Source organism: Littorina saxatilis, linkage group LG5 (assembly GCF_037325665.1).
Source record: "Littorina saxatilis isolate snail1 linkage group LG5, US_GU_Lsax_2.0, whole genome shotgun sequence".
NCBI classification, from domain to species: Eukaryota; Metazoa; Mollusca; class Gastropoda; order Littorinimorpha; family Littorinidae; genus Littorina; species Littorina saxatilis.
This window is the reverse complement of record NC_090249.1, coordinates 28,733,093-28,748,556: the sequence shown is the minus strand read 5'-3', so window position 1 is coordinate 28,748,556 and position 15,464 is coordinate 28,733,093. Positions and strand designations below refer to the sequence as shown.

Sequence of the window (15,464 nt, the reverse complement as noted above, 5' to 3'; positions counted from 1 at the left end):
ATTTTAAAACGATTATGGTGAAACCTCCCTTTAAATATGACCCTCACATGAACCCCAATATATGTCTTGAGATTTAAAAAATATTTTTTTAATATTTTTTATTTATCAGATTCTCCCTTTGCAAAGTATGCTATCAATCCTCTTATCTTTGAAGACTTTGTTGGTTTTTGTTTTTCTTCAAATGTTTTTTTGATATATTTATAAGGAGTGTAGATTTTATTACAGTTTAAGACTATCTAGCTTAAGACCCTAATTTTCTCAGATCTTTTTACGGCTAAAAAGAGAGTAGTCTTTCTTTAAAACTGAATTTTTAATGAATACATTAACACGCTTGACTACACTGAGACAGACAGATAAACAGACAAACAGACAGACAGACAAACAGATAGAAAAACAGACAGACTAACTTAAGGACACATTTGATACACACTTTAGTCTCTACGTCAAATCTCTCAAAACACATCCTCATGCACACGAACATCCAGGAAGAAAAATTAAGAGCCAAAATAACACGGACTCAGGCGGGGATATAGCTCAGTCGGTAGCGCACTGGATGTGTATCCAGTTGGCCGCTGTTAGCGTGAGTTCGTCCCCACGTTCGGCGAGAGATTTATTTCTCAGAGTCAACTTTGTGTGCAGACTCTCCTCGGTGTCCGAACACCCCGTGTGTACACGCAAGCACAAGACCAAGTGCGCACGAAAAAGATCCTGTAATCCATGTCAGAGTTCGGTGGGTTATAGAAACACGAAAATACCCAGCATGCTTCCCCCGAAAGCGGCGTATGGCTACCTAAATGGCGGGGTAAAAACGGTCATACACGTAAAATTCCACTCGCGCAAAAAACACGTAGTGTACGTGGGAGTCTCAGCCCACGAACGCAGAAGAAGAAGACACGGACTCATTTTTCGTGTTTTGTTAAGATCGTTAGTGTTTTGTCTTTCTCGTTAAATTTGCATCGTTATTATTATTGCCTCAGGTAACTGAATTCCAAATATTGCTCCATTTGACAGGAGAAAGTTATTTACACACATTTACTGTACGTCTGAAGGCAAACGGTAGTTGTGACTATGGTGTGTAAGTAGACAAGCAAGTGAGATGCAAGTGTGTACTGACACGCACACGATTTGAATTCTTTCAAAGGACTGCATAATATACTGAGACTGTTAGTATCTAATCTATACGATAATATCCCTTCCATGTACACCGTTGTGTTAAAGGTACGTTCCTTCTTGTGTACACCATCTCAGATCATCTGCAGATTCTACACGGAATGAGATCTTTCAACCACTTAGTCACATACCAAAAATCAATATTCTTGCTGCTACTTGTGTAGAAAATTGTGTGTGCCGAATTAATTTCGCAGATTCACATATCTTCTTCTTCTTCGTTCATGGGCTGACACTCCCACGTTCACTCATGTTTTTGCACCAGTGGGTTTTTACGTGTATGACCGTTTTTACCCCGCCATTTAGGCAGCCATACGCCGCTTTCGGAGGAATACCTAATCCAAAAGAAAAAACTGTGACAACAACAACAACAACAACAACAACAACAACAATAACAACAACAACAACACAAATGCTCCAGCACATGAGAAGCTTTTGGAGCAAGACGGCAGAAATTAATATGTAAAGCGCGGACGGAGAGCACAGTTGTGGTTCGCGCTATATAAGCTCCCCATAATAATAATAATAATAATAATAATAATAATAATAATAATAAAAGACACGAGACAATTAATTAAGGCATGAGCAATTAGCTGGCATAGTGGCAGTGAGTCATTATAAGCGTGTAAAGACGCCTCGCTCCAACGTTTCTGAGATGCAAACGCTCATAGCTTCCTTGTCAAGTAGGTACCGGAAGTGTCTACGTCAGTGTGACCTCTGACCCGACAACATATCGCTGAACGCTTTTCCATGCCAACAACAGGACTATAACTTACTATTCGTGTGGGTTGCAACTAAACTGTTTGAAACTGTGCTCTGCGCAAATCTTCTTCCTGGGTGATGCTCGTGGTCTGTGGAAAGTGTGTTGCACATTTTTGTCACTAATGTGTGTGTATAGGATAAAAGCTGGACTATAAACCATTTGCGTGGATTGAAAGTAAGTCCCCGTTTTCAACAGCGTTTCGTGTGCGTTTACTGAGGCTTGTGTTGTGTTTTCGTGTGTTGCACATAGTCCAGTATTCGGGCTAAGTTTGCACATCCTCACTTACGTAGCCTATTCCACGGTCGCAATGGCCTTTAGCATAAGCAATTATAGCCATAACCCAAACTAAACAAAAAACCATCATCACTTATAGATAACCGACCTGACGTAAAAATGACACTGTCTTGTGACGTATGAATTTACAGCGCTAACGTTCAACATTAACAGTTTTTGCTTTGTGCGACATGGTCAGCATGTGTGAACGTCGATCAGTGTTTTGCAAGCTCTTCTTCCCCCTACAAGTGTGTCGCGAACTCGGTGGCTTGCGAATAAACAGGCTAGTGCTTGGTTAAAGGCCCACTCCGCTTCGTGAAAAGAACAGCATGGGTGCATGCTCTCTGTACACAGTGTTTTTAAAAATTTTTATAATGAGTTTCGCAAAAGGCACGGGTGACTTTTCGAAAATTCATTCATCAAAACTCACCACAGCAAGCAGTCAGGGTGATGATTGTTGGTATGTGACCAAGTGGAGGTATGGTCTTATACCATGTTAGGCCTAATGCCTGGCCAAACCTGAGACGTTGAGGCGAACTGTTTTCACTTGGCGGAGTGGGCTTTTAAGTTTCATTCGTTTATTTAAAGAATGTTGTTCTTTTGACTGTTGTCACTGATTTGGATGTAGTTTTGGTGTTTTTGTTGAAACTTTTCGGTTCGTTCGTCTTCGTAATTCACTGTAACTCTGCGGAACAGTGTGTCCTGTCGTTGTGCAGGGGAACGCCAATGAGAAGAGGCGAAGAGAATCGGAGGTTTCCATTGGTTTTGCTGTTGTTTATTCATGTGTTATCTTTTTCCGTACCCATGGACACCTGCGATGTGTTACCTACGAACACTTGTTTGTGTTGTTACCTATCTCGTTATGAATGAAAAATGCATGACAATGTCACTTATTCGGATGACAATAGAAGTTGGACAATAACCAATTGTTCCACTTCAAACAACAGTCAGTTTCCCACAGTTCTGCGCAACTTACGCGGAAAACTCCGATTAACCCTCTCGGATTCAAAAGGCATAACAAGCCACGTAGCAATAACCTATTGTTTGCACAAAGAACACGCTAAAAAAAGGAGGACTTCTTTGACATTTTCGAAAAACTGAAATAATATGCTGACTGTTAGAAAATGATAACGGACATGTCTCAAACATGATATCAGCATGAGCTGGGAGACGAATGCCGATATCCATTTTCTCGATATGTCTATCATCACTTGCTCACAGTCAACATATTATAAATAACTCATATTATCCTAAAGCTAATCAGAATGTGATAATGGTCTGTCCTTGCGCATGTAACTTCGGTAAACATTTTTAGTCGACATTCATTTCCTTGATGATTTTGTTTGAAGGCTAAGTCCCTCTCGTGAAAACGTTTTGATCACTATCTGAGTCAGATCTGCCCTGGCTTTTACATGGGATACGTAAGGACACATACCAACAATCAGCATCCTGACTGCATCCTGACTGCTTTCCTTGCGGAGTTGTATTTTGTTGATGAATTGATTTTGAAGATTGAAACTTCTGGCGTTTTAGGACATAATTCATTCAAAAGACATCCAAAACCAAAGAGACTGCCAACGTTCCTTTTTTTTTCTTCTTCTGCGTTCGATTATATTATCGTGGAAGCGTAGACAGCCGATTTTCTCCCCACGCCAAGTTGGCTGCTGTCTTCCGTCTTCGGTGGTTGAGGTTCTTATTCAGGGTTGCCTCCTCCCCAAGAGTAGCTGCCTTGCTGGGCTGTCGAGTCCACTCTACCAACGTTCCAAAATTCAGAGTAAAAAAAATAAGAAAGGTAAGTTGTTGGAACGTTTAATTATTGACAAAACAAAACGTTACGTTCACAAATATATCGACCCAGCGGTCTTTTAAGTGCACAGACAAACACAAATGACACAACACAGATCTTGACAAAATGTTCAGCGGCTTGCAGTGAAGACACAAGCGAATAAAGCAATGATTTAAAAGAAAAGAGTTCACATTCTGCACAGAAATCATTCATGCTGTTGGCTTTTGGTACAGTACCTCACCAAGTGGATTGTTCTTTTTCTTTCTTTATTTGGTGTTTAACGTCGTTTTCAACCACGAAGGTTATATCGCGACACGGAAAGGGGGGAGATGGGATAGAGCCACTTGTCAATTGTTTCTTGTTCACAAAAGCACTAATCAAAAATTTGCTCCAGGGGCTTGCAACGTAGTACAATATAATATTATTACCTTACTGGGAGAATGCAAGTTTCCAGTACAAAGGACTTAACATTTCTTACATACTGCTTGACTAAAAATCTGTACAAAAATTGACTATATTCTATACAAGAAACACTTAACAAGGGTAAAAGGAGAAACAGAATCCGTTAGTCGCCTCTTACGACATGCTGGGGAGCATCGGGTAAATTCTTCCCCCTAACCCGCGGGGGGATTGATGGTCTTATCGCATGTAAAAGACTGGGCAGATGTGAGATAGTGAGCCGAAACATTTACACAAAAAGGACCGTGTGTGTGCTTTTGACATTTTGCCAACAATCATCTATTTCAAAGTTGTTACGTTTTGTGACGTACACCGTGTTGCTCTATACGATTTCCTCGCAAACAGTAGCCCGACTACAAAGTTCTCCGCTGGTATAAAAATGTAAGTTGGGTTCATTCAGAAACTGAAGCCATAGCAAGAGATGACTTTGATTAGTGCGGGTAAAAATACAATCCTACGGCTGAAAGAAAATTGTGTGATACAACCCTTGACTTCACGAGTGTTGTTTGAGTTGTTGTATTGTGTTCCGTGTGCGAAACACCCTTCGTTGTACAAACAACTGACGAATACACTGGAGTTGTTCAGATGTGTTTTTCCTTCGGCCACTTTTAACATTAGCCTGACAAGCGAAAACGATAACCAAGGCAGAGGAACAACACGGCCTTTGCTGATTTCACATGTCACTTATTTCTACTGGTTGCCTACTGAGTAGATCAAATGTTCATCAGAACTGGAGGTTGCATTTTAATGTGTAGCCGACTCGGAGTTTGTTTTGCCGTTATTGCTTAGCATTAACCGTTTAACTGTTGACTTGGCTTCAAACAGCTAACAAATAGCTGTCTCATATGACTTTGCCAGAAAACCTATTGACGTTGAAGCTTCCAGTTTGATACCCAAATTTGTGTTCTGAATCATCCCCACGACTTCTCAGTGGGTATTTTAAAAAACAAAAACATGGGAGGTTCATCATCAAAGGAAAGGAAAGCAAAATCACAGTCCACCTCCAAGTACAACAAAAAGGCCAAAGTCAAGGGCAAATCTGGCAAGGGCAAGGTCAGAAAGGGCTCCGTGCAGTGGTCAAGGTCGGATGGAGAGGGAGGTGACATCACGTTCATATCAGGAGGTAGACGTACTTCCAACAATGACGTAGAAGATCTGACGTCACCGCCGCAGCGAGGCCGCTCAAAGTCGCTACGGTTCGGTGATTTCACGCAGCTGGACCGCATGCAGAGGGTGGACACGACTGACCTGCTTCCCGTGGACATCGCTTTCTTCCAAGACGGAAAGGTAAGAGAGCATGGATGTGTTGCAATACACGCCTTCTCGAGTGTCAGGGTGTTCATGGGTTTTATAGGGGAAGGTTGCCTGATATGGACCACCTCCTGTTCTGACAAACTAACCGTGCTAGAGCGCTCACAGCAATTTCATTCGCTGTATTCACCCTCTCTGGATAACCTGCACATGTCAAAACAATTGCAGAAACACAAACCTGAAAACCGTCAGGCTTTTTCTCTTTTTTGCACTTTTGGCAGCATTCACTCTAAATTTGACGCCTTAAACGAACTAGTTTCTGTCCACAGCCAAAGCTGTTATAACACAAAAAATGCTTTATATGACAGCTTAGACTGTATTTGTTACATTTTAGCAGTGTTTATCCTGAGTTTCTACTGCAAACAACAAATAATATCAAAATGTCAAAGTACAGACCCCCCCCCCCCCCCCCCCAGTTCAAGACTTCCTCCTTATTGAGACCTTGATTTTTTTTGGATGTAAATTGACCTCCATTCTAAGACTCCCTCCTATTTTAAGACCTAATTTTTACACAAGTTTTTTTACAATACAATACAATACAATACAATACAATACAATACAATACAATACAATACAATAATCTTTATTCATCTCTAAAAGAGAAATTACAAGCTTGACTGTGTGTCTGTAAAATCAATCAATTAATCAATCAATCAACCATGCATGTAGTAACATTCACATCGCATATTCACATCATATCGTTACACGCAAACATTGTACCCACACACTTACTAAAATAAGCCTACAAATAGAAGCAATGCATTGCCTGTTTAAAAATTATATCACATTATCACCTTATCACACAAGTTTGGAGGGTTTTGAAAGAGGGGTTCCAATGTACGTGTATGTTGTCTAATATAATATGGACCACCTTCAACAAATCCAAGAAAATAAAAGCTAAAGGCTTTTTTTTAATTTATTCATTAAGAAGCTTGCTGAAAATAACTAGCCCTCGAAGGGCGGGGATGTAGCTCAGTCGGTGGCGCGCTGGATTTGTATCCAGTTGGCCGCTGTCAGCGTGAGTTCGTCCCCACGTTCGGCAAGAGATTTATTTCTCAGAGTCAACTTTGTGTGCAGACTCTCCTCGGTGTCCGAACACCCCCCGTGTGTACACACAAGCACAAGACCAAGTGCGCACGAAAAAGATCCTGTAATCCATGTCAGAGTTCGGTGGGTTATAGAAACACGAAAATACCCAGCATGCTTCCTCCGAAAACGGCGTATGGCTGCCTAAATGGCGGGGTAAAAAACGGTCATACACGTAAAATTCCACTCGTGCAAAAAACACGAGTGTACGTGGGAGTTTCAGCCCACGAACGCAGAAGAAGAAGAACTAGCCCTCGAGCTTTCAAAAAAATATAACAAATAGTCTTCTTTTCGTGGAAGTTGATAATTTGATTTATTTTCACTCTGTTTTTGATAAGTTTCTTTCGTTTCCTGTTGTGCTGCAGCCTGTCTACTTGTGTATTTCTGACCCGTCTTTGTAAAATTTCTTCTCTTATGCAGTGCACGAGAGTATAAATGGTAAGAAAACTGGCTGATCCAATGCAAAAAAACCCAGTACCGGTCAGTATGATATAAACTTCAATACAAGACAGTCTAGTTATTATCTACTATTTTGAGGCATTCTTTTGGAGACACCTGCCATGTGGTTGGTCTTGCGGAGGACAGAAGTGGGTGTAGCGCCTGCGGGGGACAGAGCTAGGTGTACCACGGTCTAGGGCGTGAGTGGGGAATGTTTCACTATATAGTATAAGTGACGCATAATATGTCACTCTGCCAAAGTAATTCAGATGTGCAGATTGGGATTGTGTTTTTACTGAATATATATTATATGACTTTAAAATTGAATCAGAAAACGAAATCCCACTGTGACGAGGAAGCATGCTCAGCAGCTGCAGAGTTATATCTAATAGGAAGGATGCTCAGCAGCTGCAGAGTTATATCTAATAGGAAGCATGCTCAGCAGCTGCAGAGTTATATCTAATAGGAAGCATGCTCAGCAGCTGCAGAGTTATATCTAATAGGAAGCATGCTCAGCAGCTGCAGAGTTATATCTAATAGGAAGCATGCTCAGCAGCTGCAGAGTTATATCTAATAGGAAGCATGCTCAGCAGCTGCAGAGTTATATCTAATAGGAAGCATGCTCAGCAGCTGCAGAGTTATATCTAATAGGAAGCATGCTCAGCAGCTGCAGAGTTGGAAGGATGCTCTAATGCCATGTAAAAGCCTGGACAGATCTGTGAGTGTTTACTTGATCGTTAACACGGGAAGGAAGGACAGTATCTTTGAAGCTTCTCTACCGGCGCCTTCTCGCACCTTTTAGGCTATACGTATTTTTCTGGTAAATTTGAACTAAAAACACTAAATGTCAGGGATATTTCATGAATTCTACTTAAAGGCACATGCATGCATGCACTGATTTTTTTTCGAAAATGCCACTTTTTGGTGATAAATAATTCAGTGAATGTACCTTAAATAAGCAGACAATTCTATGCACTACACTTATTTATATTATTCTCCATAACTTTAAAATTTCTTAGTTTTGAATGTGAATGGTCTAACTCGTCTGCATCGAATTCTTCCCGAAGCTGTCGGAGACGCATACGTGTAGCAGATTTAACTCGACTGATGCTAGAATCCATGTCCCCCCCCCCCCCCACACACACACACACACACTAGCACGCACGCACGCACGTACACACTGTGACACATCATAAAAAAGCAAAAACGGTAAATCAACAGGAAATATAGTCTCCACTGACACCGTGTCACTGCCCGTTTGTGAGAAAACCGACCGGGGGGTATACATTCAAATGTTACAACACTTGTGACTGAGCATGACCAGTCATCATGCCTCTCTTTCTTTCATGATTTTTACAGGTGTCAGAATGTTCTTTTGCTGAATTAATTTTGCCGTGTCAGTTACCACACTCTTTCAGCATAAAATCCCCACTCTGCACATAAAGCAGAGAGAGTGTTGATTATTGGTGTTTGTTCAAATGGAAGGTGCTTTTATTACACATACAATCATGGACAGATCTATGATGATTAACAAATGACCTACACAGGAAGGATGAGATCTTGGAAATGTGCAGCTCTAACAACACATCGTGTATCTTTGTCTTTCCTGTTTTGAACGAGCATGACATAACCGGTGTACGTGCTTTTCAGGACTGACGTGATAATTATGTTCATTTACTAAACGCCAAAACACCAGGAAATGAACGATCATCAGGTCACTTGTCTTGTTGTTGTTGTTGTTGTTGTTGTTGTTGTTGTTGTTGTTGTTGTTGTTGTTGTTGTTCTTCTTCTTCTTCTTCTTCTTCTTCTTCTTCTTCTTCTTTTTGTCTGTATTTTATACGGATAACAGACAACAACATTTAAAGGGCTTGTATACAGGCCGGTTTTCTGTCGCTGGAAGTCCTCATATTACAGAAGGTGAAGAAAATAACCATGAGCAATTATATGCACGAAAGACTTGAAAACTCTGTCTATCTACTAATCAATGCCGGTTAAACTTCCAGAACAGTGTCCCAAATTGCCTGAGAAATCCATCACACTACCACGGTTCAGTCTGTCTGTAAAGTTTGGTACAAGGCAGCAGTTTCCTTACATTCGGGACACTGTTCTGAACGTTTACCCCAACTATAAGCAAAATGAAGGGGTTGGGCTACATGTCAATACGTCCCAATACCATTACGTCCCAATACCATTACGTCCCAGTACCATTGCGTCCCAGTACCATTGCGTCCCAATACCATTGCGTCCCAATACCATTGCGTCCCAATACCATTGGGTCCCAGTACCATTGCGTCCCAGTAGGTCCCAATACAATTACGTGCCATTGCGTCCCCGTACCATTAGGTCCCAATACTAGTGAATTTATTTCTGAGATGTTACTGTAGCAGTGTAGCGACACGTTTTGTAATAAAAGTGCGTTTTGTAATAAATTTATTACTGACAAATCGTGTTCGGATTACACAATTTTTATTACAAAACGCGTTCAACACGATTTGTAATAAAAATTGTGTAAGCCGAACACGATTTGTAATAAATTTATTACAAAACGCACTTTTATTACAAAACGTGTCGGTACATAGCAGTATTTCACAAATAAAAATAAAATAAAAAGATGTGTACCGGTGATGTCGGACAAACATGTGGACAGACATTGACCAAAACAATTTATCGATAGGTTCCGGGTGCGTATCGCTAGTGCAACGTGTCATTTGTGCTACGTGTCATTTGTGCTACGTGCCGCTATCGCTACGTTGATTAGTGCTACAAATAATTTGTCGATACGTCGCTATCATTCGTTCATTATCACAACGTGTCGACAGCACTACATCTTTTAGCGCTACGTGTCATTATCGCTACGTGTCAATACCACTACTTACTGACGACTCTCTCTTTCTCATTTTTTCTCTCGCTCTCATTCCTGGTTTGTGTGTGTATATGTATGTCTCAGTGTGTATGTGTGTGCGTGTGTGTGTTTCAGTGTGTGTGTGTGTGTGTGGGTGTGTCAGTGTGTGTGTGTGTGTGTGACTCTCTATCTCTCTCTCTCCGAGTCTTGCTCACTCGCTCGCTCACTCACTCTGTCTCTGTCTCTGTCTCTGTCTCTGTCTCTCTCTCTGTCTCTGTCTCTGTCTCTGTCTCTCTCTCTCTCTCTCTCTGTGAGACTGGAGAACAATAATTGACAAACACAGAATAATTATTGGAAACTGCACAATCAGACAGTACATTTCTTCTTTATGAAAAATCATGAAGGAAAAAAAGGGATCATAATACTTGTTACAATATGTTATCTTCTACGTGTCACTTAAAATCAAAATAAATTTTGACTCTTGAATTAAAGGTCTTGCTTAAAAAAGGGACCTGTCATCTTTCATCAGATTATAAAATATAATGAATTAAAAATTGTCTGACCAACGAAATATCTCATAAATCAGTGTGTTTAACAGATTGTGTGTATGTCTATTTATTTATCTCTTCTCCATCCTTAATCAATGTTCACACCCACCCATCCCTTCTCTCCCCTAGTCTGACCACGATGATCACGTACCCCATCCCCCCTTCCGCGGGTCCCCCCTTCCGCGGCCCACACCTCACTGTGCCTACCTCACCTCCCCATTCACCCCCCCACACACACACACTGCCCACCGCAGCGTTCAAGCATTGCTCAAGTAACAATTGTGTTGGGACGTAATGGTACGGGGACGTAATGGGATTCCTGTATGGGACGTATCCAGATGCAATTTTCTTGGGAGCTATCGACACGCAATTTTGTTGGGACGCAATGGTACGGGACGCAATGGCATTGGGACCCAATGGTATTGGGACCCAATGGGATTGCTTAATGGGACGCAATGAGACGGCATTTTTTGGGGACGCAATGGTACTGGGACACAATGGTACAGGGACGTATTGACATGACCCCCTCAGTCTTGTGAGCCCTGTTCATCCACTATTCTACTAATGGATCTAGCCGCTAGTGCGATAAAAGACTTGTTTCCCACATAGGCCTACGCGAGAGAGACCACTCATGAGATAACAATATCGTTCAAACCACGGGTGTGTATATCATGTAAATGAGGTCGTGTCAAACTAGTCCGGCAGGGACCTGCTTTTTCACTGCTTATGATGCCAAAGTCACCGAGAACTTTTGCGCCTGCTGTTTTACCTGGAAGCCGAGTTTTTAGAACCAACACGTCACGCTACACTTTCTATAGTGACGATTCTTTGCTTTGACATGAAAGATTCCACGAGGCTTTGGAAGAGATCGAGGTATGGTTCCAAAAGAAGCGTCTTCAATTTGTACGCCTGGACTGCTGGACGTTTTTGAGTAAAATACACGTTAGTACAGTATGTAGGATAAACAGCTAGAATACCACATGGCTTGCCATGTCGTACCAGGTTTACACTCGTTGCTTTTTCAAATATTGATAAGCTCGCTTTCGCTCGCAGTTCAATATTTGTAAAAAGCAATTCGTGTAAATCTGTTACGACACAGCAAGCCATTTAGTATTCTCTATGTCCTGCATGCGTTGGTCCTCGAAGGAAAAAAATGGCGTCAGTGCGACTGAGTTTGAAGTGCTGGCCTCCTCTGGTCATTTAGTTTTGAACACGGCGACCTTGTCACACTGCATCACATGTGATACGGTTTCGGGGTCACGTGTTCCCCTCCACGGGAAACCGACACTTTGTGGTTACACTTCAACGTATGAACTTCTGACACTGCATACACACGTCCCCTCTTGTTCTTTGTGAATTTGTTGGAAAACTCGGGCTTGTGACGATGACTGTCTCCTATTGGTAGCTCAGTTTGTGAGTCCTAAGGTCGCAGGTTCGAATCCTGGCAGGGACGGACACGGGTCAACTTTATGTGCAGACTCAGAGACGGTATCCATGTCCCAACCCAGTGTCACCACAGTGGCACGTAAAAGACATAGGTCATTCTGCCATTTATGTGCAGATTGCTGATTACACCTTAACACGCATACTGCTAGCATAGACCTATATTGTCCCTGCTGCTAGCTTACACCTTAACACGCATGCTGATTACACCTTAACACGCATGCTGCTAGCTTTCCACTTGGAGGAAGCGACCCACATTTTCAAGCATTGGGATAATAAAATAAAGTAAAATAAATTAAATTAAATGAAGTCTTGTAATCAAATACCACAAAACGGTCCTTCAATGAGACCTGTGGACCCAAGGAGACCTATGGACATGCTTCTTTTAACGCTACATGGAAATAAGTGATACATCCTCAATAACGTATCAATTGCTTTTCAGAAACGGTACTCGCTGGTCTATATAATACCAACAGATGTTCCAGGCTTTTTGCTCTATGTATGCCCCAAATCATAGAGTCGTTCGCAAAGATGCAAAATTATGGCAGTTAATAAACTTAACAAAAGAAATTGCGATATTTTTCACACCCCAACAAAAGCATTTATTCCCGTGTCATTTCACTCAAACTTGCTTTGCCATTTCAGGCTTGGCTATTTGGCACACTTTTTTTGATCAAATATGTCTTTTACAGGAGTTACGTGACCGCCGCTCAAATTAAGGTACATCCCAAATCGACCTGGCAAAAACGAAAGGTACCAATGTTACGTGTCCTATCCATTTATTTATTCTCTCTGTACAGGTGGAACCAGAAGAGCTGTGTAATGTTTGCAGTGTATTCACGGGCTGTGCTGTAATGCTGTGCGGAGTGTGTTACCGTGTGTACCACCAATTAAGGCTGCCTGGCCAAGATAGGACAGTGGTCCGGTCCATATTGTATGTCCTATATTTATTCTCTCTGTACAGGTGGAACCAGAGGAGCTGTGCCATGTATGCGGTGTGTTCACGGGCTGTGAAGTACTGCTGTGCGGAGTGTGTTACCATGTGTACCACCAAGGCTGCCTGGCCTAGATAGGACAGTGGTCCGGTCCATGTCATATGTCCTATCCATTTATTTATTCTCTCTGTATTCTCTCTGTACAGGTGGAACCAGAGGAGCTGTGCCATGTTTGCGGTGTGTTCACGGGCTGTGAAGTACTGCTGTGTGGAGTGTGTTACCGTGCGTACCACCAAGGCTGCCTGGCCAAAATAGGACAGTGGTCCGGTGCGCCCGATCTTCTGACCACTGCCGGCATGTGGAGCTGCCATCAGTGTGTAAGTACATCTGGTCAAAGTTTATCGATAAATATTGCCACCAGTGTGTAAGTACATCTGGTCAAAGTTTATCGATAAATATTTTGTATGTCCAGTTGTAGTTTTGTTAAAAAACAAGACCCCCCAAAAAAGACATAGACCAGACTTCTTAGAATGGCACTTTGTCAGAATCGTGAATTGCCGTTGTCACGAACTGAAAACTCTGCCTAAACAATCCTTCTCATTGCGGTCAATGCGCTAACATGGGGAGATTAATCAGGTCGTGAACAACCTAACCCTAACCCTAGCCCTAACACTTACCCTAACCCTTACCCTAATCCTAACCCTAACCCTAACCCATGGTTCGTTCGGTCAAAGTGTCGCATTTTTTAAGTCCGAGATAGGCGCATGCGCATTGACCGCAATGAGAAGAATAAAATGAAAGTTCCGTCTGTCTACCTGTTTGTCTGAAAATCATGCCACATGCGTTGTTTGTGCGACTGGCCGTCACTATACGGTCTAAGGATGAGAGTCATTTACTCACTTCAATGCTTCTCGTTCTCTCAGGAGCTAGGAGGCTGGTTCTGCACAACTCTCACTCACTGTTGTTGCTTGTAATAATAATGCTTACTTTCCTTTGATTCTTATATACTGTCCGCCAGTCTATTAAGTACGACTTAAAATGGAATCTTTTTCTTCTGCAGTCCACTTTGGGCAGCCTTCTGAATGACCAAGAAGTGACCGTGGTCCTCAAGCGTCTGGAAAAGTGTGGCATTCGAAAAGGTCAGCTAGCTGGATTTTTCACTTGATCTGATTTTTGCTTAATTTAACGAGATGACAGTTATAGGATAACGTACACGTACATTTTACTGTTTACAAACGTGTACAGAACTTATCGTTTAAGTAGAGTAACGGTAACTCTGGAACGAATGTATGGTATGTCTGAAATAAGTGTGACATGTCTGAAAGAAGTGCAGCGTTCGAAGAGTTCAGCTGCCATTTTGTTTATTTTCTGTTTGTTTTAAAGATATGTTCCTTCTGGTTTAAACAGTATTGTATTCAGATAGGGGAAGGGCTCCTAATATGGACCACTTTTTCTTTCATGCTGATAACTAGCTTGTTTTCTTGTGAAGAAATTTCATTCTGTGTTTGGTAGTCCTTCTCTCTTATGTTAACCGTTAGGCCTAATTAGAGTGAAATAGCTTTAATAGATATTCAGCAAAAATTAAATACAGAAGAAAAAAAATCACAAATGGTCCATATTAGGAGCCTGGGCGCCCAATATGGACCAGCGAAGCCATGGAATGTATAATAAAACACCCATATGATCCTTCTCGTGTTAACTAATTTGTAAACTGGGACCGGGGCATCCTTACGCTTGGTCACATACCAAAACTCTACAGTCATGCTACTCTCTGTGCAGAGTGAGAATGTGTTGCTGATTTAACTTTGCTTATTGACATAGGGGTCACTTTGGATATTAAGTCAGCAACAGAAACAACCAGAACAACAACAAAAATAAAAATAAGATCAGTCTGCACACACCTTAAAAAAACCCAAAAAAAACCCAGTCAGAATGTTGATATTTCGTATGTGTCTGTGTTGAAGGATGCTCGTATTACATATGTACAAGCTTGGAAAGATCTTCGCGGTTGACTAACTACACGGAAAGGAAGGTACCTCTAACTGTAAATAATCATAATTCAGTCACTTTTCACGACACTTTCCTAAAAATGTCATGACATAGTTACTAAGAATTAGTCAATAAATAAACAAGAAAATCTACCCCAAAGAATTAAATTTAGCGAATGACCTATTTTGTGCTTCACGTGCAGAGGACGACATCACGCTGAGAGACTATCTAGCGTTCTGCCACGTGTCTTTACAAGAGGATGAGGATAAAGTGCTGACCCGGGACAAAGCGGAGAACGCGAAGCGACGCTTCGCTCAGGTGGATACAGACGGGCATGGACGACTCACCTGGTGCCAGTTTCTGAACATTGAGGCCGTCAGGATATTGAAGAAACGGAATAAGGTAAACTATTTGCGTTTACTTT

The 15,464-nt window shown here is 41.7% G+C and overlaps 2 protein-coding genes across 2 annotated transcripts in view; both read left to right on the top strand.

Annotated features, from left to right (window-relative positions):
- The window catches only part of LOC138966786 (pre-mRNA-splicing factor 38A-like), a 325,120-nt gene that overhangs the window by 43,696 nt on the left and 265,960 nt on the right, over positions 1–15,464 (top strand). The window lies entirely within an intron of this gene.
- The window catches only part of LOC138966783 (uncharacterized), a 19,632-nt gene continuing 7,347 nt past the window's right edge, over positions 3,180–15,464 (top strand). The window contains exons 1-4 of the mRNA XM_070339120.1: positions 3,180–5,735; positions 13,258–13,428; positions 14,112–14,190; positions 15,243–15,442. Of these exons, the coding sequence (XP_070195221.1) occupies positions 5,403–5,735; positions 13,258–13,428; positions 14,112–14,190; positions 15,243–15,442 (783 nt within the window). The 5' untranslated portion in view covers positions 3,180–5,402. The remainder of the gene's footprint in view (positions 5,736–13,257; positions 13,429–14,111; positions 14,191–15,242; positions 15,443–15,464) is intronic.